Source organism: Cygnus atratus, chromosome 17, assembly GCF_013377495.2.
Source record: "Cygnus atratus isolate AKBS03 ecotype Queensland, Australia chromosome 17, CAtr_DNAZoo_HiC_assembly, whole genome shotgun sequence".
NCBI classification, from domain to species: Eukaryota; Metazoa; Chordata; class Aves; order Anseriformes; family Anatidae; genus Cygnus; species Cygnus atratus.
In genome coordinates this window covers 9,023,518-9,047,170 of record NC_066378.1, presented here as the reverse complement: position 1 = coordinate 9,047,170, position 23,653 = coordinate 9,023,518, and the positions used below count along the sequence as shown (strand labels likewise).

General features: G+C 37.1%; 1 protein-coding gene across 3 annotated transcripts in view; it reads left to right on the top strand.

The window, feature by feature from the left end:
- Positions 1–23,653, top strand: part of LOC118252907 (nucleolar complex protein 4 homolog) — a 58,448-nt gene that overhangs the window by 17,892 nt on the left and 16,903 nt on the right. For 2 of the 3 annotated variants that reach the window (XM_035556716.2, XM_035556715.2), the window contains 35 exons: positions 154–331; positions 918–1,054; positions 1,423–1,592; positions 2,051–2,225; positions 2,626–2,762; positions 3,437–3,623; positions 4,586–4,752; positions 5,397–5,551; positions 6,074–6,310; positions 7,369–7,533; positions 8,379–8,546; positions 10,526–10,617; positions 11,126–11,424; positions 11,798–12,000; positions 12,103–12,272; positions 12,477–12,673; positions 13,091–13,202; positions 13,872–14,015; positions 14,222–14,380; positions 14,649–14,732; positions 15,312–15,443; positions 15,553–15,597; positions 15,707–15,860; positions 16,293–16,534; positions 17,040–17,213; positions 17,457–17,504; positions 18,523–18,659; positions 19,210–19,266; positions 19,391–19,469; positions 20,031–20,231; positions 21,253–21,298; positions 21,400–21,509; positions 22,111–22,315; positions 22,854–23,017; positions 23,398–23,604. In XM_035556716.2, the coding sequence (XP_035412609.1) occupies positions 154–331; positions 918–1,054; positions 1,423–1,592; positions 2,051–2,225; positions 2,626–2,762; positions 3,437–3,623; positions 4,586–4,752; positions 5,397–5,551; positions 6,074–6,310; positions 7,369–7,533; positions 8,379–8,546; positions 10,526–10,617; positions 11,126–11,424; positions 11,798–12,000; positions 12,103–12,272; positions 12,477–12,673; positions 13,091–13,202; positions 13,872–14,015; positions 14,222–14,380; positions 14,649–14,732; positions 15,312–15,443; positions 15,553–15,597; positions 15,707–15,860; positions 16,293–16,534; positions 17,040–17,213; positions 17,457–17,504; positions 18,523–18,659; positions 19,210–19,266; positions 19,391–19,469; positions 20,031–20,231; positions 21,253–21,298; positions 21,400–21,509; positions 22,111–22,315; positions 22,854–23,017; positions 23,398–23,604 (5,337 nt within the window). The remainder of the gene's footprint in view (positions 1–153; positions 332–917; positions 1,055–1,422; positions 1,593–2,050; positions 2,226–2,625; positions 2,763–3,436; positions 3,624–4,585; positions 4,753–5,396; positions 5,552–6,073; positions 6,311–7,368; positions 7,534–8,378; positions 8,547–10,525; positions 10,618–11,125; positions 11,425–11,797; positions 12,001–12,102; positions 12,273–12,476; positions 12,674–13,090; positions 13,203–13,871; positions 14,016–14,221; positions 14,381–14,648; positions 14,733–15,311; positions 15,444–15,552; positions 15,598–15,706; positions 15,861–16,292; positions 16,535–17,039; positions 17,214–17,456; positions 17,505–18,522; positions 18,660–19,209; positions 19,267–19,390; positions 19,470–20,030; positions 20,232–21,252; positions 21,299–21,399; positions 21,510–22,110; positions 22,316–22,853; positions 23,018–23,397; positions 23,605–23,653) is intronic. The other variant, XM_050714155.1, reaches the window with a different exon arrangement.

Below are 23,653 nucleotides of genomic sequence, written 5' to 3'. Positions count from 1 at the left end.
CTGTGTGTGTTTAAATGAAGCTTTTATGTGATTTAACAGATTTTAGCCACAAATAACAGTAAATATTTTCTGCTTATCAAATTATGGTATTTTTTTTTTACATGCTCTGTCAATTTAACTGAAAAAAAAAGTAACAATGAATTCTCATTACAGGTAAAATACAATACTCCGTCCCTGTTGTATGGGCCTCTCAGAGAATATCAAAAGATTGGGCTGGATTGGTTAGCAAAGTTGTACAGGAAAAACCTCAATGGCATTCTGGCAGATGAAGCTGGGCTTGGCAAAACAGTGCAAATTATTGCCTTTTTTGCACATTTGGCCTGTAATGAAGGTGAGTTGATTTGTCTCAATTTTAGACAGGTACTGGGCCAACATTGTCTTTGTGAATGGTAGACTAAGGTCACATTTTTCTGCTGAACTGTATCAGACTTTAGTTAATGTACAGAGTGGGATTATGTCAGAAAAGCTTTCTTAGGTTAAGTGTGACAAAGGAGTGCTTTCATATCAAGTATACTGTTTGACCAATCTGCTGTTACCTTCTAGGTGACAAAATTCTTCTGAAGCCTAGTTTACTAGTTTAATAAAAAAGTTTCACAAATTGTAATAAGCAGATAGCTGCAGATGGTTAAATTCAAGGAGTAAATATAATCAGTTGGACGAATGTGTCTTGTATGTCATCTCAGGTATTACTAACAGTGTTGTTGTAGTCAGCATGGTTTAAGAATTACAAGTAAGGCAAAAGTTGTGGGACTCATATCTTTTATTCAAAATAATAAGTAGATTAGTCATTAAATTACTTCTGTTTGATGTTGTTGGATCTCACATTTAATGATGAATTTAGTGTTCTGTACTTTCAAAATCAGGGTTGAAGATAAGTCACGTGAATTATAGGAGTCTCGTTCTATTTTTAACTGTAGGTAACTGGGGCCCTCACCTTGTTGTTGTACGGAGCTGTAACATACTGAAATGGGAGCTGGAATTGAAACGCTGGTGCCCAGGGTTGAAAATTCTTCTCTATTTTGGCAGCCAAAGAGAACTTAGAGCAAAGAGACAGGTACTGTGTTCCGTGAATCTTACACTGTTATGTTTTTCATTTTAGATGGCAAGACTTTTCTCTTAACTGGCATTAATCTGTATATTCCTTCTGTCCTGATGGGATATAAAAAAAATTCTAACACTACCAGTTGCTTTACCGAGAGATTCACAGCTAACAGTTCTAGATTTTGAAAGGCATCTTTGGAACTTCCTTGGTATTGAGGAATACATGCAATACTTAACCTGCTTTCTGAACGGACTGCCATTTAAAGACAAGGCTATCTTTTAGAACGCTTTGGGTCATAGCATCTTTCTGTTCTTAATGAAGCTATACCAGAGCGTTCTGACTTAACTTTTCTGTCTCACCCTTTGTTTCCTTTTCTGTAGGAATGGTCAGAACCCAACAGCTTTAATGTGTGTATCACCTCCTACAAGCAATTGTTCAAAGGCCACCCGGCATTTATGAAAATGAGATGGAAATATTTAATAGTAGATGAGATGCAACAAATTAAGAACATGACTGAGAAACACTGGGAAGCACTTTTCAGTCTCCGCAGGTATGGCATAGAGCATTTTTTTCATATTGGCAGCGTTTTTTTTTTTCTTCACGCCACATCAGTTTTCTGTTCAAAAGAGAACAGTAAGAATACTCTGGTCTGCCCAAATTACTGTACTATTTACCAGCACTTGCCTATGGAGGTGCCTCTACTTGAAACAGTCAGGATACAGAGACATGCTCAGGATCTTCTGGTTATTTCCACTGTAACACTAGAACTCCTCTTTGCTGATAATCTGCTTCAAAACAGGTTCCCTTGTATGTTCTCTGCAATGAGGAAGCTAGTTTGGTGGTATATGCAAGATTAAAAAGACAATTTATCCTAGATTTAATTTTACTAGCACTACTCCTTCTTTCTTCTGTGTATCTGACAAACCTGTACAGTGTTTGAATATTGGTCTCCATAGTGATGTTAGCTAAATCCTGTATTGATTACAATTTTTCTTTTATTATTTGCAGCCAACATCGTTTACTTCTGATAGATACTCCTTTGCATAACACATTAATGGAGTTGTGGACCATGGTACACTTCTTGATTCCGGGAATTTCCAGGCCTTATCTAGATTTTCCAGTAAAAGCAGCTAATGAAGAGAACCAGGATTATTGCCATAAACTGGTCATCAGGTTACACAGAGTATGTTGTCATTTTTTTCATCTGCCATGCTACAGTAGGTGTAGAAGATGTTGGAGAGGAAAAAAAAAAGTAAAAGATGTGGTTTACCTCTAGATTTTTGGCCTTTCTTAATCTTTGTTCAGTTCAGACAGAAAGTCCAGCTGTAAGCAGGGTTTTCTGCTACCAAAAAAGTATAGAGGTATCATTTGAAAATTATGTGAGGCTCAGATTTTGAAGGATAACATGCAGAAATTTATGAACAAATCATGCTTATACAACTGTGTACGTTCGGTATGATTGCATATGGCATATGAGTTTTGTCACATAAAATGTATTGGGTGTGAATGGGTTTAGCTTCCTGTTGTAAAATTGCATCTTTGAAGTGAGAGAAGTTTCTTTCTTCAATTATGAAATGTTTCAGATGATTCAGCCATTTATCTTGCGAAGATCAAAGAGGGATGTTGAAAAGCAGCTAACAAAGAAATACGAACATGTGCTAAAGTGTCGTCTTTCTAGTCGACAAAAAGCTATGTATGAAGATGTCATATTACAACCAGGGTAAGGAGTTAAAACAGGAAATAAAAATGCTCTCATTTTTGGTGCTTAAGCAAGATGATATGCTTGGAATGTCATGGTTGGAGGTGTTTTTAATATTTTTCTGAATTTTTCCTGCATGACCAGTGGTTAGAATACAATTAAATTGTAAACTAAAGTGATAGACAGATGATGCTGTGAGCCTAATGAAAAACACATGCTTTTACATCGGAAACCTAAAAATCAAATTGTAATTATTGGTCAGTTTTGCCTTTGTTTTGCTTCAAGATTTCTCTCTAATGCCTGGTTCTTTATTTCTTAAAGCCCAAAATGTTTCTGCCTCTCCTCCCTCCTCCACCTTTCTCCTCTTAACTTGTGCTGTGATACCAAGTGGTTATTGAAAAGTGGAAGGATGGAACAGAAACAGAACAAAGAAAGTTGGAGGATAGGGAGATGGTAAGGTTGTATCTGACTTTAAGGTAGCACTGGTCCCTAAGCTTCATGTTCCCAGTTTTATATTCACTGCAGTGTTACTTAAACCACCCTGGAAGGACCTAGGTAAAGACTAAGCTTGCATTATAGACTTTTGCATAACATATTGTGCTGCACGTTCTCACCTTGCTGATTTAGGGACATCTTTTTATGGCTTTGAAAAAATGTGCTTAAACTGATGTATTTCTGTATCAATTATTTGGTAGAACCCAAGAAGCCCTCAAAAGTGGGCACTTCATCAGTGTCCTGCATGTCCTGATGCAGCTGCAAAGGATCTGTAATCACCCTGATCTGATAAACCCCCGGCTTTCAAGTACCTCTTATGTATCAGAAACACTGGAATACAGAACTGCATCTCTTGTACTGAGTGCCCTAGAAAGGGATATTTGGAAGGTAAGTAGAAAAGTAAACTATTTTTCTCTGTTAGTGCCCTCGTAGAATACTGGTACTTAATATTGTTGTGTTATACATCGTAAGTCTACCTGAAGTTATAAATAGAAGGAATTCACAATTCCATACCGATGCCTACCAAGCACATATTTGCTGCATCTCTTTTTCATAATAGCAGTTTGAGCTTTTCGAGTGTTTTCCAATCATGTTTTTTTCAAGTAGTTTGCAATTTTTCATGAACTACTTGGTTGAAGAGAAATTGGCTTTGCTTTCATCGTAGCCATAGTCATTTGCAGTTTTCCTACACCAGCAACACTTTGGGTAGCACAGTGCTTATTTATAACATTTTTTTGTGTGCTTTCAGTAGCTAAAGGAGAGTAGGACCCATTCTTTATTCACATGAAAGTAAACACTGATTCAATGACTAAATTAGTACGCTTCTGTCAGTCCATTTGAAGTATCACTATTTGCGTTATCATCAAAGGTGTGTTCTCTCAAGATAATGGAATGATTTCCCTAGAGAGAAGCATGAGTAATGGTGATCTTTTTGGCTGATCATATTTCATTCTTCGTATTTTTCTACACCTAAATTATACACATACTTTATAGTTTGGCATTTGAGTTCCATAGTCAACAAACACATTCTAAGAATTTTACGTAATTCTGTGGAAATTATGGTGTATGAGGAATTGTCAAATGATGGCTTGCCTTGTTTTCTATAGTGGCAGCTAATGATTTAAATTCTCTTGTTTCTGATGCTGATGCATAAAACGGGACTACCAGCTTAAGATGTGTTTCCAAAGTTTCTAGATGGTTTTGGCTAATAATTAATAGTTAACTTTTTAAACTTAGATAGTGTATTTCAAATTAAAAAGTAAAATGTAGAAAGTGAATTTAGTGTAGAGAATACTTAACTGTTTGTGCTGTCACATAAAATAATAAACCTTATTTTACAATACTTCTAGGAGTCAGACTTGTCTCTCTTTGATCTCATTGGAATGGAAAACAAAATGACTCATTATGAAGCACAATTGTTGCCAAAACAAAAGGTTACTAGAAAATTAATTGAAGAAATCTACAGCTCCCCTCCACCACCAGCTAGGCCTAACCCAGTGAAGCTCAAACCAAGCAGGTATGTTCAAGTGTCTTCCTTTTAGCTAGAGTTACTTGAACAAAATGTAATTCTCTCTGCATCTCTGGTAATGCAATTCATGTAAATTCTCAGACTTTGCTTTGTATTTTTTTTATTCTTTCTTATTTACAACTGTAAGTAGGGATTCCATTTTAATAGTTTTCCGCAGTTATACAATCCTTCTGAAGTTTGTTTTTTGATTTCCCAAAGTTTTTACTTGATTGGTGGATGTATTAGTATTTTTCTCTCGGAAAATCTCAAAATTATGTGGAACTGGTTTTTTGATGAAAAGGAGTTGCCCGATGACCTGCTGGCAGGTTGACATCTCTCTGGAAATGGTACAAGGATGCCATTCCAGTTTCAAGCTAGACTGTGTAACTTGTTTACTGTAGTTCTGTTTTTTCCTGCATTCAACTGGATGCATGGCAATGGAGATTTTCTTCTTGTGTGTACTTGGCAAACTGACTTTATGGGATTTCCGTAATTGAAGTTTGCCAGTGATGAGTCTTGCCAGCGTCAGCGATCTGTAAGCAAGAGATCAGTATCTGAGGGATCAGTTTATGCTTTCCCTGCTGATAGAGCTTACTTTTTAAAAGCCAAATTATGATTTTCCTATAGCCTTTGACTTTTCATGTTCTTTTCAGGTTGTTTCAACCGGTTCAGTATGGTCAGAAACCAGAGGGCAGGACTGTAGTTTTTCCAAGCACTCAGGTACAACGCACGGTGACCACAGCAACAGTAACTCAACAGGGACAAGTACGGGGAAGGTCACCCATAGCTACGGTGTCCTCAAATCAAGGTAAGAGGGTTAGGGCTTTGTTGATTAGATAGACTTCTAAATACACCGATACCAGTTAGCCTGACAATAGAACTCTTTTTCCATCTAGCTTAATGGTCTAGAATACTAATAGCTTAAAAATACCAACAAACTAATTGCCAGTAAATTTCCCCACTAGTTTCTACAGTATGATCTGCCAGTGTAATGCAAAACTAAGCTTTGTGTAACCTAACTGATAGTGTATGGAGTTAATATGTCATAGTTGGTATTTAAACCCTGATCACATGTAATGTTCTGTCAAACTTGGGAATTTAGAGTACTTTTGTGTATTTATTTAACCTTTAAACAATGCTTACCAAATAAATAATGTTGTAAAAGTAGGATGGAGTAGTAGGCATGGCTAGAAATCCCAGTCTGTAAGGAAAAGCCTTTCCTGTAGCCGTTTTAATATCCTGTTGGAAGGTTTCTTTTTAATGCAGGTTGTTTAAAGCAGTGGAGTTAAAACCTCTAACAGCTTGCACAAACAAACCTTATCGATTGCAGCCGCAGCAGCACAGTTTCAGACAACTCAGGCTTCCACCAGTGCTCCAAGACACCAGCCCGCAGCGACCTTCACCACAGCAACTAGCACAGCCCATCCTGTGAAACAGCGGGGCCAGACCACAGCACAGGCCTCCCAGCTGGGCCAGGCCCAGCCACAGCCCCCCCCGCACACCATCCAACAGAGTGTGCTGCCTCAGAGGCTGGTACTCACCTCCCAGGCCCAGGCACGGTTGCCTAGTAAGTGGCCTCCCCTTTCGAGGTTTCTCCCACCTTTTTACTACAACGAGGTTAAGTTACTAGGCACCCTAAAATGTGTACAGAATCGTTGTTTTTTTTTCACTCTTCTGATTAGCCTTGCTCAGTACGTTGCTTATGACCAAGGAAAATCAAAAATTGGATAAGAAACAATAGAATTGCTGTGGACATACATTAGCGGTGTCAACTTAATCTCCTATTTCTGCATGTTCCTTCTGCTGGCAAGACTTCCTTCAGACCAAATGTTTTAGCTCTATCCTAATTATTCCTTTCATATTAAACACTAATCCATCTGCTAAAGGCCTCTCACAGAGAGGAGCGTCGCAACTGTTAGGCAGAGAAAAGCAATGAGGCTTTGCTTTAAGGTTGTATGTGCACTGCCTATTAGCATGTATGTAGAGTACTGAGCACTGATGTAGTAATTTTTTCTCTGGGGTAACGCACTGCCTTTACAAAAGCTAAATTTCCATGCCCGTATTTTCTCAAGATCGTAAAACTTAATGCTTAAATGCCTCTAACCTTTCTGCATTTAAATCACAAAAAGCTTGGTCCTTGTCACTTTAAAGCTTTTTGGTTTGTCTAAGTGCAGATTGCTTAATGTAAATCATGTTTCATCAGCAAATTTCATATTATTTTAAATGTATTTCTATAGCTACATGTGTGAATATTTTTGTCTCTTCCTTCAACCTTCCTTTATGCTCTTGAAAAGGCAGTGGAAATCACTTTAGTGTCTAAACTTGTTCTGTTACAAAGTGTCACATGAGTTTTCAGGTAGCTCTTACCTTTTTTGCTAATGAAAGTGTTAACTTCTAAAATGTTGATGTTCTTAGCTTTTAAACAATCAGCTTTTTTCCAGTTTGTCCAACAAATATAGAAAGCAATACCTGCTTAACTTTTATATGACACTTTTGATGCACTAAGTATAATTCTGCATGGAAGGCGCTTCAGCACCAGTTTACTAACCAAAATTTAGAACTGTGAATATTGAACAACCCACCTTCCACTTTGTTTTTCTTAATGCTTGTTTTCCTCCTCAACAGGCGGTGAGGTAGTAAAAATAGCCCAGCTGGCTTCTATAGCAGGAGCACAAGGCAGAATTGCTCAGCCAGAGACCCCTGTAACACTGCAGTTCCAAGGGAACAAGTTTACTTTATCACACAGTCAACTTCGCCAGCTCACTGCAGGGCAGCCTTTGCAGTTACAAGGTACTAATTTCAAAACAGTGAGTTTTCTGCTATTTAGAATGCTCCATTTTTGATGTGGGCAGCACATTCCTTGTTGCTGTATATTAAGGAGATTTCATCCTGCCAGTTTGTACTGTTCTGTTCTACCTGTTTTCTGCGTGAGATGGACAATGAGCTAGCTCTGTTTTGTAAATAAATGTGTATTAAGTCAAAGACATGGTTACTTTCCTTTCTGTATTGTATTTCAAGATTTTATTACTGAATTTGCTTTCACATGTATGCAATACAGCTGAAGTAAGGTGAGATATTATTTCAGATAAATTACCTGATGAGTAGAAACAGACAAAAGTAAGGATATTCTTCATTTGCTCGAAAATGGTGTAAATAACACTTCAAGATTGGTGTGCCTATGATTTTTTCTGTACTGATCAGAGCTTTCGCTGATCCGAAAGCTCTACTTACAATACTTTCTGCTCTCAAATTTCTCCTCCTGATGGTGTGTGCATTGCCAAATTCAGGAGAATTTAGAAATCTTGATTCTTATGGCTAACAAAATAAATAGAGGAAACACTAAGTGAGGATTTTTTTACTTAATTGGATTTTGTCCAAATTCCATATAAAATACCTAGATATGTAATGATACTCTGACCATGTGAAACTCCTGTATAACTATGAAGACTTCGGTCTCTCCTAGCAGAAATTATGGAATTTTAAATCAGATGGGTATAATGACTTTTTGGGGAAAAATTTTAACATAGTTTGAAACAGTAATGATTGGTTTGTAACAGTGGTATCTTTTGCTACGGAACACTAGAGGTCCTTTTACACTCTATCCAGTCTAATTTTTTAAAATCCATCTGTTGCAGGAAGCGTTCTCCAAATTGTTTCAGCACCAGGACAGCAGTATTTGAGACCTCAGGGTCCAGTTGTCATGCAGACAGTTTCCCAAGCTGGAACTGTTCAGAATGCTCTGAATGCTTTAGGAAACCAGCATCAAGCAGGTGTGCCAACTTCCACGGCAGTCACACAGCAAGGTAGGTTTTCTGACCTGAAGAAATGTCTCTATCTAAACACTCAGTTGCTAAAATCACATATTCATAAATACTCCACAGTTTTACAGATTGTATTTTTTTTTTTTTCAGTTGAGTTCAGAAGCAGGTAAACTATGAGGGAAATCTTTCTGACTAGTGATTTATGAGTGATGTGTATCGAAGTTTTAGGTAAAGTCTTAGTACAAACTTGGAAGAGCTTGAAACCAAATTAAATACACAGAATTTTCTTTACCAGTTATATCTTAGGTCAGGTTTTTTGGGGAAGAAACGAGTTTGAAATACTTTGATTCTTTTTCAAAGAAAGATCAAGGTGATGCTTTTTTATACTGGCATAGAATGTCCAGCAGTTCCCTCTGTTTTTGCACATAAATTCTGATAACTAATTTTCTTTGCTTCTCTATCTACTCAAGCTACTGTTTTCGTTTCCCTCTGTAAATGCTGCTCAGATGCCTTGCTGTGAATATGATCAATTCCTTGCTTTAAAACACAATCAAGATGTTGATCAAAAAACAATAGAGAAATTGTGGTCTAGGATGTACTTACAACATAACAGCAGGTTGTTAAGTGGTGATAAATGCAGTACTAGGAGTTCATGCCTTGGAAATGGCCATCTGCTGTAATTTTCTCTGGATATAAACCATTCACTTAAAACAGACTGTTTACTGCTCCTTTTTGATGTATTAATGTGCCCTTGAAGTTCATATTTTGACATTCTGAAGACTAAGAACCTCATCATAAAAAGGGAGAGGAATCTTCAGCAGCCTCCCAGTTGTTGGGAGGTAAAGAATTTCTGTCATAATTTGTAAGATCTGTGGCTCAAATGTTTCATCCTCGAGCTCTGATAACATTACAGGTGCACCTAATATGGCCACAGTCCGCAACCGAAATTGATAACTCGATAAAAGATTTCTACAAAAACTCACACATCTTACTACTCTCGTGATGGTAAAGAGAGAGCTCTGTTAAAAGCAATAATAATAATAAAAATACTGTTTTCAAGTACTGAAAGAAAAAAATTACTATTTATCTTTGGAGGAAGATGTAAAGCGTATTGAAAATACCTATTTTGACTTCCTGAATTTTGGAAAAGATACCAGATAAATAAATTGCTTTGGGTGATCGGAATATGTTGGATATCTCTATTGGCATGTTTTTCTGTAATAAAAATGTATAAAGGCAAAGCTTTCAACTCTGCTTGTTCCTCAGAGACTGTTATTCTTAATGTAAGAGCTAGTGTCTGCTTGTTAACTTGAATTCAATTCTTCATTGGCGTATCGACTCACCATTAAATCCAGTTTCACACTGACTAGCAGAGGGTTGTGCTGCTTTTCTATTACAAATAATCAGTGCTGATAAGCAATGCATTCTGCCTGAGATAGAAACTTATAAATCATATCAAGAAAATAATCAGTACATGGTGTCTGTAGTCTGCTACTATATGAAGGGTATCATTGTATTTTCAGTTAGTTGTGTGTAATATTCTTATAGTTCAGTTAGGTGCCTGGTAAAACATCAGAAAGCAGTTGACTTCACGGAAATGCTACTGTTAGATTCCATCATATATAGTTTCTTTAATTTGTAGATATACCAATCTAATATATTTTCTGCAAAATCTTGTATAGTTTTATTAAAATAAATTAGAATGATCTTCTTCTGATCTAGACTATAAGTTTTGAATGCACTATACATGACATTCTGAATAAACTATGAATGCAACAGGTCTTTGTGCAAAGCAAAGTAAAATTCTGTTCTCCTATATTTGTGAAAATAGTTGGAATAAACATGTATCAGATGCCTGATGTGTAGTGAAGGAGGTACGAATTTCCAGTACCGAATGAATATTTAGACTAAAAGTTTATCTGTAATGTTGGTATGTGTTGCAGCTAAGAAATGTCTGCTTATTGAAAATAATAAATGCAACTTCAGAAGAATAAATATATAAACACAAGGTTTATCCTCAGTTTGTATTCCAGGTAGAACTGCAGTTACTAATTTGTCATCTGGTGATATGGGAGCAGTGTTAAAACCAGCACCTACACATGGACAATCACAGGTACTTAATTTCTATTTTCTTATGGAAATGCAACTTTTCAGGGTTGATATTAACCTATAGTTTACAACAGTGGCAATTGGGCAAATTTCATGGATCTCTAATGTGGACAATTTTTTAAAAAGGTACTTAAGCAATCTATAAAACATTGGAAAACATCAAACATTAAAATGCAAGAAACTGCTACTTATCAATATTAATGCATTACTTGAAATGTCCCAAGTATAAATTATTATTTTTTTTGAAAACTATGAAATATACTCTAATAGAAGCAAGACACCAATCTAAGGTGGAATTGACTTTAATATTTATTGGATTTAAATGTAATCTTCAAATTTTATCTTGAAACTTACATGTTTTGTGATTGGTCTAAGTAGTTGTTAGAAATGAGCATGTTAATACTAAAAGACACACTACTCTGGTCCTGATAACTTAATTCTAAAGAAATATGAATTTCTAAGTAATTGTTACTGGCAGCAAATACATTTTTTTTCAACTTTTCTTGTGAAAGGAAACATATGAAGAAAAGAACCGACTTTTAAAGGAACGTCTGGACAGAATATTTTCTGGCAATGAGCGCCGTTGTTCAAGGGCTCCAGTGTATGGCAGAGACTTGTTGGGTATTTGTTCTTTGACTGGTGAACAAAAGCCCTCTCAGCTGTCTTCCTGTGAGGACAACAGTTGGAGGTGGGCTGGCTTTGTGAACTGTTGCCTTTCTTCAAGTGCCTCCAGAGGCCCAAGTGATCCGTTGCAAGAAATGATCCAGACTTTGGTTCAGCAACAAGAATCTCTAAGGGATGTTGTTAACAGGTAACGTGCGGCTCAGCCCTTGTAGGTCTTTCCCACATTTAGTTATTTCTCAAACAGTCCTTTTCAGTAAAACTGTAAAGTTGTTGTTTCTGTTCATGAGCTTGTTTGGTTTAGATTGATTTATTCACCAGACAATGATGTAAATGATAACAAACATCTTAATAGAAGCTATCATCAAAACAGATAAAACAAAAAAGATGGGGAGAGAGAGAATATTAACACTTTTAAGATTTGTACTGCTTACTAAGACAGTTCAACAAAGTGTGTAGGTAATAGTGTAAAATTACACTGTTGACAGGCTGAAAATTATTGCCACATCATTTTGTGCGTAGCTTCTTAACCTGGCATTCACTTTTTAAAATGCTTTTCACAGGGCTCTCTTCGTATTGCCAGCTGCAGTTGCTGCTCCCCCGTGTTTGTATGTAGCAAATCCTCCCCCTTCATATAGCCACAGATTGAAAGTCCTTAAACACAGTCTTAAGCAGAAGGCAGCTCCACACTTGCGTCAGTTGCAACGGATTACATCTCCACACTTGCTGCAGTTTCCTGACCTCCGGCTGGTGCAGTATGACTCAGGTAAAGGTGGACACTGGGTGGCAATACTTTGGTAATTTCAAGTTTCGGATCAACGGAGTGTCTATATAAAAACCATTATTGTTTTTCTATTTTAAAATTTAGGAAAATTAGAAGCTCTTGCTGTCTTGCTTCAGAAATTGAAATCTGAAGGGCGCCGTGTGCTGATTTTGTCACAGATGATTCTGATGTTGGACATACTGGAATTGTTCTTGAATTTCCATTTCCTCACGTTTGTGAGGATTGATGAATATGCTAACTATGAACAGCGGCAGGTAAGTGCGTCCATGGGTACCACAGTACATGCTCCCTAGGCTTTTATATGCTAGTAGAAGGAAATTTATGTTGTTTCTCACTTCTTGTGAAATATTGACTTGTTTTTTGTCTTTTTTGTTTTTATTAGGCTTCAGTGAATGTGGTTTGGCGTTTTATTTTGGTGTGTGGTTTATTTACTACTTGCTTTTATTCTGTTTATGTAGGAGCTGATGAAAAGTTTCAACAGGGACAAGCGCATTTTCTGTGCCATCCTTTCTTCTCACAGTCGCTCCACTGGAGTCAATCTTGTTGAGGCAGACACTGTTGTGTTCTATGACAATGATCTAAATCCAGTGATGGATGCAAAGGCACAGGAATGGTGTGACAGAATTGGGAGGTGTAAAGATATCCACATATACAGGTGATGCTTACAGATCAGCAACTTTTCCTTAACACGCTTTAATGTAAGGTTATTTCAGATAGCACTGCCCTAAATGATCTGAAATAAAGTTGAAACAGTGCCGAACCCATCATCTCACTTCAATATTCACCCCCCTCCTCCAGTTTATCATGCGAAGTTATAGTCTTTCTTAACACACGTGTAATTAATGAATCATATATGCATGTTTTTTCTATGCTTGCATACCTCGTATTTTTAAACAGTAGGTGTTTTATACTAATTGTTAAAAGAAAACTTTAAAGTAGAGAAGGTAGTATCTGTTTTGTTCTTGGCCTGTACCAGCACCAAAAAAAAAGTTTTTTAAAAGTTCATCGTTATTCTACAAGGGAAATTTCTGTTTCTGAAAGCTGTCTGTTTTTTTTTTTCTTCCCTTTTTAGGCTTGTCAGTGGTAATTCTGTAGAAGAGAAGCTTTTGAAAAATGGCACAAAGGACTTGATCAGAGAAGTAGCTGCTCAGGGAAATGACTATTCAATGGCCTTTTTAACACAGGTAAGTTAATATTAAAACATGCACCAGTGTTGTGGTGTTTAATAATTTCAAAAATCTGTGCTGGAATTTTTAATAACAGTGTATAAGAAATGTGTTTGGGCTGGAACTGATAGGCAAGCATATTAGATTTCAGGATTGCTGGAACATAGCTGTCAGTATTTGAGAGAATATGGTATTCTCTGCTCTTGTTCTGTTGCTTGTATAGTCATCACCTTTGTGACTTTATATTCTGGTTTCTTGCACTTTGCTACAAACTTCTGTAGTTTGTAAGGTTGAAGTTTTCAATGACTTTGAAAACATGAAATACAAAGTTTGGGTATTCAGTGATGTAGGCTGGTCTCAAGGTGCAGAAGACATTGACAGCACTGATGAAGCTAGTCTGTCCTCTTCTGGCACTCCTGATATTGTGATGTAGGTTGTTAAAGCGTGCATTTCTGGCTTTCCTATAAGTTCCTCAATAATACTTTATTCTGCTGTGTAGTCACAAGAGAAAATTACAGAAGAGAAAATGGACAATTTTCCAGAAATAAAAGATAAAGATTTATTTTTTTCTTTAGTCAGTACATAGTTTATAAGGTTACTTGAACCTAAGTTAATTTAAAATAATATAAAAGCCAAAATAATTCTGAAAGCTGAATATACTTCTCTTTTTTTCTTCCAACTACCAAGCAAACCATTCAGGAGTTGTTTGAGGTTCATTCTCCTATGGAGGATTCTGGATTTAGAGTGAAAGCAGAAGAGTTTGTAGTACTTTCTCAGGAGCCTTCTCCAGCAGAAACCATTTCACCTAAAGTTGCACGACCATTCATAGAGGTAATTATTAACCCAAACATTAAAAATACAGCTGTACAACATTAGTGTTAAACATCTGCCCTATCGTATTTTTGGGGGGACTGTTTCTCTTGCTCAAGGAGAGATTTATTGCAGAAATTTGTGTTGGACCTTAGTGAACTTCTTATGGGAGTTTCTTTCCATGTTTTTGAAGTCCTCATTATTTTTAAAAAATGTCTTTCTTAAAGGCCCTCAACAGTATTGAGCATGAAGATGAAGAGTCAAATGATTACATACAAGAAATAAGATCTGAGTCACACATTGAACCTTTAATCTCAGAGCTCTGCGGGACAAAATACAACGAAGAGCCCTCACCGTTGCAGGAATTAGTCGCTGTTGTGGATCAGGTACCGTGACCTTCCATGAATATTTAGTTAAAAAGTCATATTTAGTTCACATATTTCAATTCCCTTGCAGTCTTGCTTTAAAGCAACTTTGTTTTCAATTAGTTTGATACTTCATTAAATGGATGGGAAATGTACTGATTTTAAGCTGTTGTTAAACTATCAGAAAGGGAGATTAGTTTTCAGGAAACCTTTGATACACTCTCCTTCAGTTACGTTTCTTTTGTTATCCTCAATACTAACTTTCTTTTTCTTTGATACATTCTCACAGTTGACTCCAATTGAGAAGTACGCTTTGAATTATTTAGAGCTCTTCCACGTTTCAGGTGATGAGACTGAGCCTCGGTTGAATGAGGTAAAATAGCAAATATTTCTATTCCATGTTGTTCATCATAATGCGTACAAGCAGGGTTAATGTTTTCAGTGTGAAGTGGAAGGTGCTCCAGTGGCATGGAGTAAGTATGTTGTAGGCATCTCTGTTGTCTTCTCTTGCTGTACTTTATGAACACCAAGAATGCCTTACAGAGTTTTTCCTGTCTTGTCGTTCTTTAGGTTTAAGCAGGTGTCAATTCTTCATTTCTTCTTTGTAAAATGGGTTTGCCATTATTCAGCACAGTTCAGCAAATATTTGTTGTACTCCACTGATAGCAGGGAAAAATATCATTAACTTCAGTGAGCCTGCTTATTTGGGTAAAGGAGCTTGTTCTGGTTGTCTTGGATGTTTAACTCAGAGTTTTATTTCAAGGGTTTTAATACCTGCAATACCTGCAAAATCTCCTTTAACTGACCATAAAAGTATATAAAGTATCTTTAAGATTTCTTTGCCTGTAAATATCGAAGCTTAAGGAATTTGTCCGCAAAAACACAAATCAGTAACTTTTAATCTAATGTCTGTTACTGCATAAAGTTTATAAGGAGTCTAACTTTCACCTAGGTGGAATTGAAAACTGTAAAGAAAGCATGGGAAGTCCAGCATATGAAGGAGTTAAAGGAAAAAGAGCAAAAAATGCTCTGGGAGGATGAAGAAGAACTTCTCACCTACACTCGAGAGGATGCATACAACAAAGTAATTCCTGATTATTGTATTTCTTAAGTGTATTAAGTTATTCTGAGAATACCTTTTCCTTCAGAGTTCAGTCAGATCATTTGAATTGCATTCTCTTTTTGCTCTGTAGGAGTATGTCTATGAAGGTCCAGATGGACAAACTGAAATTATGCCAGTAAGTACACGTAATAGCAGGCAGCCTAAATAGGCTTTTTATCTTTTGAAATATAAAAACCTGTGATTAGTTAATAGTGCAGTAACTACAATTTTTTTTTTCTATGCAGCTTTGGACTCCCCCCACTCCACCTCAGGATGACAATGATATCTATATTGATTCAGTTATGTGCCTGATGTATGATACCACCCCTATTCCAGAATCAAAGTTGCCTCCAGTGTATGTCAGGAAGGAACGTAAACGACACAAAACAGATCCTTCTGGTAAATGCTTGTTCAAAACTGTTGGGAGTTTTATTGCTGAAAGTTAAAAACGTCGGGATTTTTGATACTTCCTACATGTCTGGTCTAGTAAAGATCAAACGTACAGTTTTGAGGATATGAAATTTCTTGTCTCACTGAGGTCTTGTGTCACTGAAAACTCAATTTGTCTTAGACAGTGTGTCTTTTGATTTAGACATATGGTTATTTTTACCTCTAAAGTCCTAGAAAATAGATATTCTGCTGGGTGAGTTAGGCTGTTCTCACTTAAAACATAGTATGGCCAGCACCTTTATAGTTTCTGACATTGTGCTTTTAAGAGGTAGTATAGAATACTCTGTTTTAGGAGCGTTTAGGAGCATTTTGCAGCTATACATAGTACACGAATCAAACAATGGTAGTAACTATTTACTGAGAAATTTTTTTTGCTCTTAGCTGCAGGTAGGAAGAAAAAGCAACGTCATGGAGAGACAGTTATTCCTCCTCGTTCACTTTTTGATCGAGCAACTCCAGGAATGTTGAAAATGCGACGAGAAGGCAAGGACCAGAAGAAAAATATCTTGTTGAAGCAACAAACACAGTTTGCAAAGCCTTTGCCAACACTTGTCAAACCTGCTGCTGAAGCTGGACAGGATAATCCTGAGTGGTTGATCAGTGAAGACTGGGCACTTCTGCAGGTCAGACAATACCTGTACTTTCTGCTGATATTATGTGTTGTATTTTTGCTTCTAATTTCATAAATGGCTCTTTCAGCACTTTCTCTCTTCAAGTTTATTTCTAATTCCTTACGGTTAGCTTGGCATTTTGCTGATCTAACTCTGAGCAGATTGCATATCACTCGTGTTTCCCTAAGGATAAATTAAGTTCTGTTCTTGCTGTAGAGACTGCTTACTGTTGTGGCCCAGATTGGTCTGATTGGACATTGGATAATGCCGCTAAAGTTCTTCTCGCCTTTGAGAAGAGAGCAGCACTTGAATGGCAGTTCTACCTATGCAGACATCAATCTGCATAAAAGCATTTTATGCTTATTTATTATCTGTTGAACATAGGTGAACCCATGGACTGAATTCTAAGCTCTCTGCCCCATTGTAATAATGGTGTGTGGATACATGCAAATAAGGATTGGTTTGGAGGATTGGAATGATTTGTCACCTGAAGCTTTTGTACCCTTATCTGTTGTAGGCAGTGAAGCAGCTGCTGGAGCTTCCTTTAAATCTTGCTGTTGTATCGCCAGCACACACTCCCAATTGGGACCTTGTTAGTGATGTTGTTAACTCATGCAGCAGAGTCTATCGCTCACCAAAACAATGCCGAAACAGATATGAAAATGTCATTATTCCAAGGGAAGAAGGAAAGGTGAGTTTATGTAGAGTGATGCATCTTTTTTACATTAAGTTTATAGAATTTTTTTTCCTTATCTCCGTAAACACTTTTTTTTTTAGTTAAATGTTTCAACAGTGTAAATAAATAACTTTTAAAAGATTAAAAAATTATCCTCATCAGGATTTCCACTTATTTTATATGATTTCTTTGAAAAGAAAAAGCACCTGAACAAAATCTTCCACAAAAGATCATCTAACTTTCCTTCTTATTTTACAGCTAATGTACGAAGCTAATCCTAAAAAGAAGACAAAAAGTATTTATAAGGTGTGCATTGGTATTCTTTCAAAATCAAATCTAGACACTGTGGTATTTAGCAGCAATGGAGGTGGGCAGATAATTCATATGAGATCCATGTTGAGTGTTACTTGAGTTCTGAAACATCAATTAAAATTCCAAATTTATTTTTTCCTTTCTTTGTTGATACAGTGGATTGACACCAGACTTCAGCTTTTGGATTTGATAGATAATTTTTAAATCATGCAAAAAGTTTGTTTTCACTTAAACTGTAGTGGATATTTTTACATCTAACAACCACCATGTAACTTATCTTGATTATTATGATGGTACTTAAGATCTGTAAGGACGTACTTCATAGTAGGGTCTAAGTGGATTACGAATACATAGTGAATTTAATGTTTGAAGCACCTCTTTGTAAATGAGGACGATAATGCGCTGCAGAAACAAAAATAAATTCCGCGATTATAAACAACTTCTTCCAAATCCTACTGCGATTCAGTGACAGAACTGGGTAGAGAATCTAGAACTTCTGACTGTAGTCCCATTCTCTGACTAATAAGCAGGTTTGTCCCTGACTGGCAGTTTCCACTTAGGAGGAGCCAAGCATTAGAATGGCATGGTGTGTTGGATGTTAACATAGCTTTGTTGGGAGAGCAGTGCAGTGATGGTTTTATTATATTATGCGTGCGCTATGCATAACTATACACTAATGGGCTCTTGGTTTGGGTACCGAATTAAACTTGCAAGATCTAAACTAAAGCAAAGATTCTTTTTCAAATTAGAGTTTGCCATTTTGTATGTCCCCAAGTGCTGATGCCAGTGTGACCGTGAGAACTGCTCCTTATTTTGCTTTTTCTTTATATATTTCCCATAGAGTTTTGTGTAACAGTAAGTTATCAATGACATGAGGCAGAAACCAGTCTGTGGTAGGATATGTTGGAGATCGTTTTTAAATAATCTACAAGCGCACCATGTGTTTATACATAGACAAAATGCAATGTGGGGTGTGTTCACAATTAAAAGTTGGTTTGTTTTCATTTTTTAGACTAAAAACAGTCGCCCACTTCGTACCAATCAGATCTATGCTCAGGATGAAGGTGCCACCCACACACAGCTTTATACTAATCATTTTGAGATGATGAAAATGATTGCAGGGAAAAGAAGTCCACCTATCAAACCTCTGTAAGTTTAACTGGGATCATCCAGTCTCCCCATCACCACAGACTTCCTGGAGACTTTGTTCTGAATTGCTCTCCCAGCTGAGAGTTATTTCACAGTCTGTTTCAAATTGCTGTTTTGCTTCTCTGTTCTTGACCTCTTTCCTTGTGTTCTGGCCTTGTGTTATTGGAACATCTTCATGTTTCATGTGTTTGGGTTAGTTTTTACTCACTGCATGAATTTGTTTTTGTATGTGATTAAGAGCTCGGTTGTTTTTTTAATCTACTTTATAAAGCAGACTTTCTGTTTGCCTGAATTGCAAATGTTTTGATGTCTATGCTGATTAGTAGCACTCTGTTTTTTATGTAGATTGCTGCAGTATTTTTTTTCTGTATTCATTTATTATTTACTCTGAGTCTCTCTTAAAATATCTGTCTTTATTTAGCCTCCAGTACTAATGGGTATATCATGAAAACTTCACCACAACTGCAGTGTCATCTACTAAAACATGTGAAATTAAATACTGGTTTTAAATTTCTTCTATCTCCAATAATACAATTTTGCTCAATTTCAGACTTGGCATGAATCCTTTCCAGAAGAATCCAAAGCATGCATCTGTTCTTGCAGAAAGGTGGGCACTTTATATCTTGAAGGAGTTATGGATTGTGTAAAAAGTACTTTTTAACTATTTATTTATTTATTTTCAGTTATTTACTTTTTAACTATTGCGTACTTTGTCTTACCATTGTTTCTAGTGGAATTAACTATGATAAGCCACTTCCTCCAATTCAAGTTGCATCCCTCCGAGCAGAGCGTATTGCAAAAGAGAAAAAGGTACAGTCTCTGTCTTGGTTATATGTAGACTGCAGTAATTAAACTAGACAACAGAGGAAGTATGAGGAGGGCTAACTCCTGGGCGAAGTTTGCTGGTATAGTCATTTTTCTGGGTAGCTGTAACTTTTTAATGTACACAAGGCCCAAAGTGGGACCTTTCCTTGGGCCGGTATGTGACATTGATAATTGTTTACAAGCATTGTTTTGGAACACGTGAAAAAAAACAACTTGTAAAAATCTTATAAAAGATGTAAAAATCTCTTTATTCGTGACCATTCTGTAGCCTCCTTTTTTAAATTATTCAGGAGATACTTATCCTTGCTTGTTGATGGTAAATTGCTTGTTGTGTTACGCTACAAGCTATATAACCATGATTATAGCTTGTAGTTTGAAACTAGTTAGATCATGTAAGTTACAGTTAGAGAGCTACAATGAAATCAGATCTGTATGATGTACACATGCTTAGAATTAAATTTTGGGGCTTTTTCATTTTAAATACATCCTGATTAATCCATGCACTGTTTTGAAGAAGACGATGAAGCTCTCACTTTGATTTCGTAGGCTTTGGCTGAACAGCAGAGGGCACAGCAACAGACAGGTCCGCAGCCTCAGCAGCAGCAAGCCGGCCAGCAGCAAGCTCAGCAACCAGCTGTACAGCAAGCACAAGCCCAACCACAGCCGCAGGCTCAGGCACAGGTAGTTCAGCAGCCACAGGCAGTAGTACAGACTGCAGTAACTACTGTGGCCAACACAGCAGTATTGGTAAGAAAGGGAGAGCTTGGTGTCTCTGATGTAGTAACTTCAGTTCCTTTGTGTGTACCATATATGTGGTTTCTACTTGCCTTAGAAAGTAAGAATTTTAGGTCAGTATAGGGAAATAAAAGCTATTCCTTTTTCTTTCTTTTTTTCCTGAGTATGCTTGGTATCTTCTTCTCCATCTTTTTCTATTCTCTTATTAAAACTCTGTTCATAGCGTTATTGCAATAGGTGTTGGAATTCTGAAGTGAAAAAATGCCATATGCTTTGCAAAGATTTTTTTTGTCTTTTTGAGTTTAGACTTTGATTAAAGTTTAAGTAAATGAATTTACACAGTGTGTATCCAAAGAACTTGGAGAATAAAGAGACTGTAGCTGTATCAGCTACTCTGATAAAGTAACTTAAAAAACAAGGCTTTGAGTAAATTAACCTCAGCTGGGAAAGTGGAATGTTGCATTCTACAGGACCTACAATAGCTGTATTACTGCAAGTCTGTGCAAAGCTTTCATGGCTGCTTTAAATCCAGAGTCTATTAGTAATTCTGATGACAAGTTTGAGGCTTTTGTTGTTAGAGTCGGTCCAGTTTGCATACTAATGTGTGCAGGTAGTGGTGATTTTAATTTGGTTGTTGAAAGGCCAGAGTACTGCAGCTTTTACAGAAAGAGACGAAGTGCTCTAACCCCCAGGTAGTGCTGTGTATCTACTGCTCAGCGATGCTCATGTGTGAGAGGTTACGTGAGGCGTGCCAGAGTAACATGTCGCTCCCTTCTTCTAACAAGGATGTGAAGTGACCAGATATTTGACTGGTCTCCAGTTGCTCGTTAGCGTGGCAGAATCCTAATATATACAGAAATTGTTGTTGATATGCAAAACGAAAGCAATTGTAGAACTGTTAATTTTATTGTATTTTTCTTGAATTGTCATTTCTGGAATACATCACTTTGTTAAACAACATAGTAGTATAAGAGCTATATTCAATTTTCTTTTATTGTTTTCTGAACTGTTACCTCAATTGTCTTCTAAACAGGCAGGCACAATCAAAACAGCAGTTACAGGGACAAGTATACAGACTGGTAAGAAGATTTTATAATTGGGCATTGGAGGTGATAGGACATTCAGATTTTCTCTTTTATTTTTTCTTACAATCTCACATTTAATCCTGGTTTGCTTTCAGCTACAGTGAGTGGAAATGTCATAGTGAATACTGTTGCTGGAGTCCCTGCTGCTACCTTTCAGCCCATCAATAAACGTCTGGCTTCACCAGTTATACCCGGAACATTGACTGTGAGTAGATTGCAGCACCAGTTGTATCTCTGGATTGATTTTGATTGTACGTTGTGTCAGCATATCTGCTTCCTTCATTAGCTTTCTATGTTATCAGAAACTCTGCTCCTTGCTAACTTCATGTGTGTCTTGTGATTCTGTATCCAACTCCTCTCCCTTACCGAAATACCAGAATACGCCGGGATGGCTTATCAGAACAAAATATCTAAGAAATAATGTTGAAATTAGTCCATAATTGAGTGCTGTCTTAGGAAGTTGTTTATGTCAATATCATTGCCAGCCTGTAATAATTTTATGCTCTGTTAACTATGATCTTTATTATTATTTTAAGGTTGCAAGATCTTAAAAAGATTAAGCAAAAAAATGAAAGGTAGTAAACTGCAATGTAGTTAAGGGTTTGGTGATTAGCATGTTTGAAAGAACTTTAACCAGATGCCAATTGTGCGATCTAATCGAACAGATAGATGTGTTAGAAAGATGTGAACCTTCTTTACTTTATTTTTGATGTTTGTTTCTAAAACCGTATAGTCTATTTCCAGAACGTTCCATAGCTTTATGTGAGGTATGAGAACTGAGGAATAATGACTGTGTTCCTCTTCAGACTTCGGGAGGCACTGCAACTGCACAAGTGGTACATACCCAGCAGCGGACGGCGGCTGCACCTGCTGCATCCACGGAACTGGTGACCATTGCATCTACGCAGGGGGTTCGTGCAGTAACATCGGTGACAGCATCAGCAGTGGTAACTACAAACTTAACACCTGTGCAGACCCAGACAAGATCTTTGGTGACTCAGGTTACACCAGGTAATAATCGTGTGTTGAGGGATTTTTTCGTAGGGTACACAAGGACATCAGAATTCCTGTAGTTTGTTTGACCTCTGTAGTTCCACAGTATTGAAAGTCTGGATTTGTAGACAGACCAGTTAAATGATGCTGTGGTTTTTAACTTGCTTATTGTTGGTGCTTAGATGATATATTTTTTTTTGCCAGTGAGTATTTATGGATAGAGTGTTGCAGTAGAGAATGGCTTGGCTGCTAGGCATTACAATTAAAAAGGTTTATTAACAACCTAGCAGTAAAATATTAGAATTGAGTGTTGCAACTAAAACCCATTATGAAGAAAGGAGTATATATTGCAGTATTTATGCTGTTTTTCATCATTTTTATGTGAATATGTTGTTATTTGTGGTTAGTCCCCAAACTGTAATGTAGCTTTTGAGGTGAAATCAAAGAATTAAATTTGGTGTTGAATTAATTCATATGCTGACAGTTTTTGAATGTGAAATTTTCAGTGAAATATCCATTCACGGATTATTTTTTTTTTATTTTTTTTAATTCACAGCTACACCAACAGTTCAGCTCTCCGGTAAAACCATCACCCCTGCTCACTTCCAGCTTCTGAGACAGCAGCAGCAGCAGGCTGCTCAAGTGCAGGTCCCACAGATTCAGGCTCAGGCACAAGCCCAGTCTCCAGCTCAAATAAAAACTGTTGGGAAATTGTCACAGGTGAGGAAATGTCCTTGAAGAAATGTGGCGTGTTGCTCTTGTTACTGTAAGCATCATTAGCAGTGTGTGTTGCACCCTGTTTTCTTGAACTAAAATGAAACATGGGTCTTTGTTAAAGTTGATCTCACTAAAATTTCAAGGAGGCAGGGAGTCTGACAGCCATTTCAAATAGCACCACTATCGCCGCAGGTCAGGATGTTAAGTACTTATTTCTACCTCACTGGCAACCCATAGTGTAAAGAAGTTGCATTCTTAGCTCTTTGATCTTAACTGAAGTCTGGCATAGAATCTTTCTCCTTTAAGGCTGCAACTTCATCTCCCTTCTTTTTCCTGTAGTCATATAAAGAATTTGAAATGATGGAAGTGTTTTATTTTTGCAGGAACAGCTGATCAAGTTGCAGAAACAGAAACTGCAGCTTCCTCAGCAGCAGACAGCGCAGCAGACGCAGCAAGGAGCGCAACAGCAAACAGCACAAGTACAAGTGCAACAGCAACAGCAAACTCAACAACTCACTGCTGTTACAGCACCTCGTCCTGGTGCAGTTCTCACAGGCACTACTGTGACAAACCTGCAAGTTGCTCGTCTTGTAAGTTTTTCCTTGACTTCATGAAAACAGTCTTGGACAGCTCGTTCTC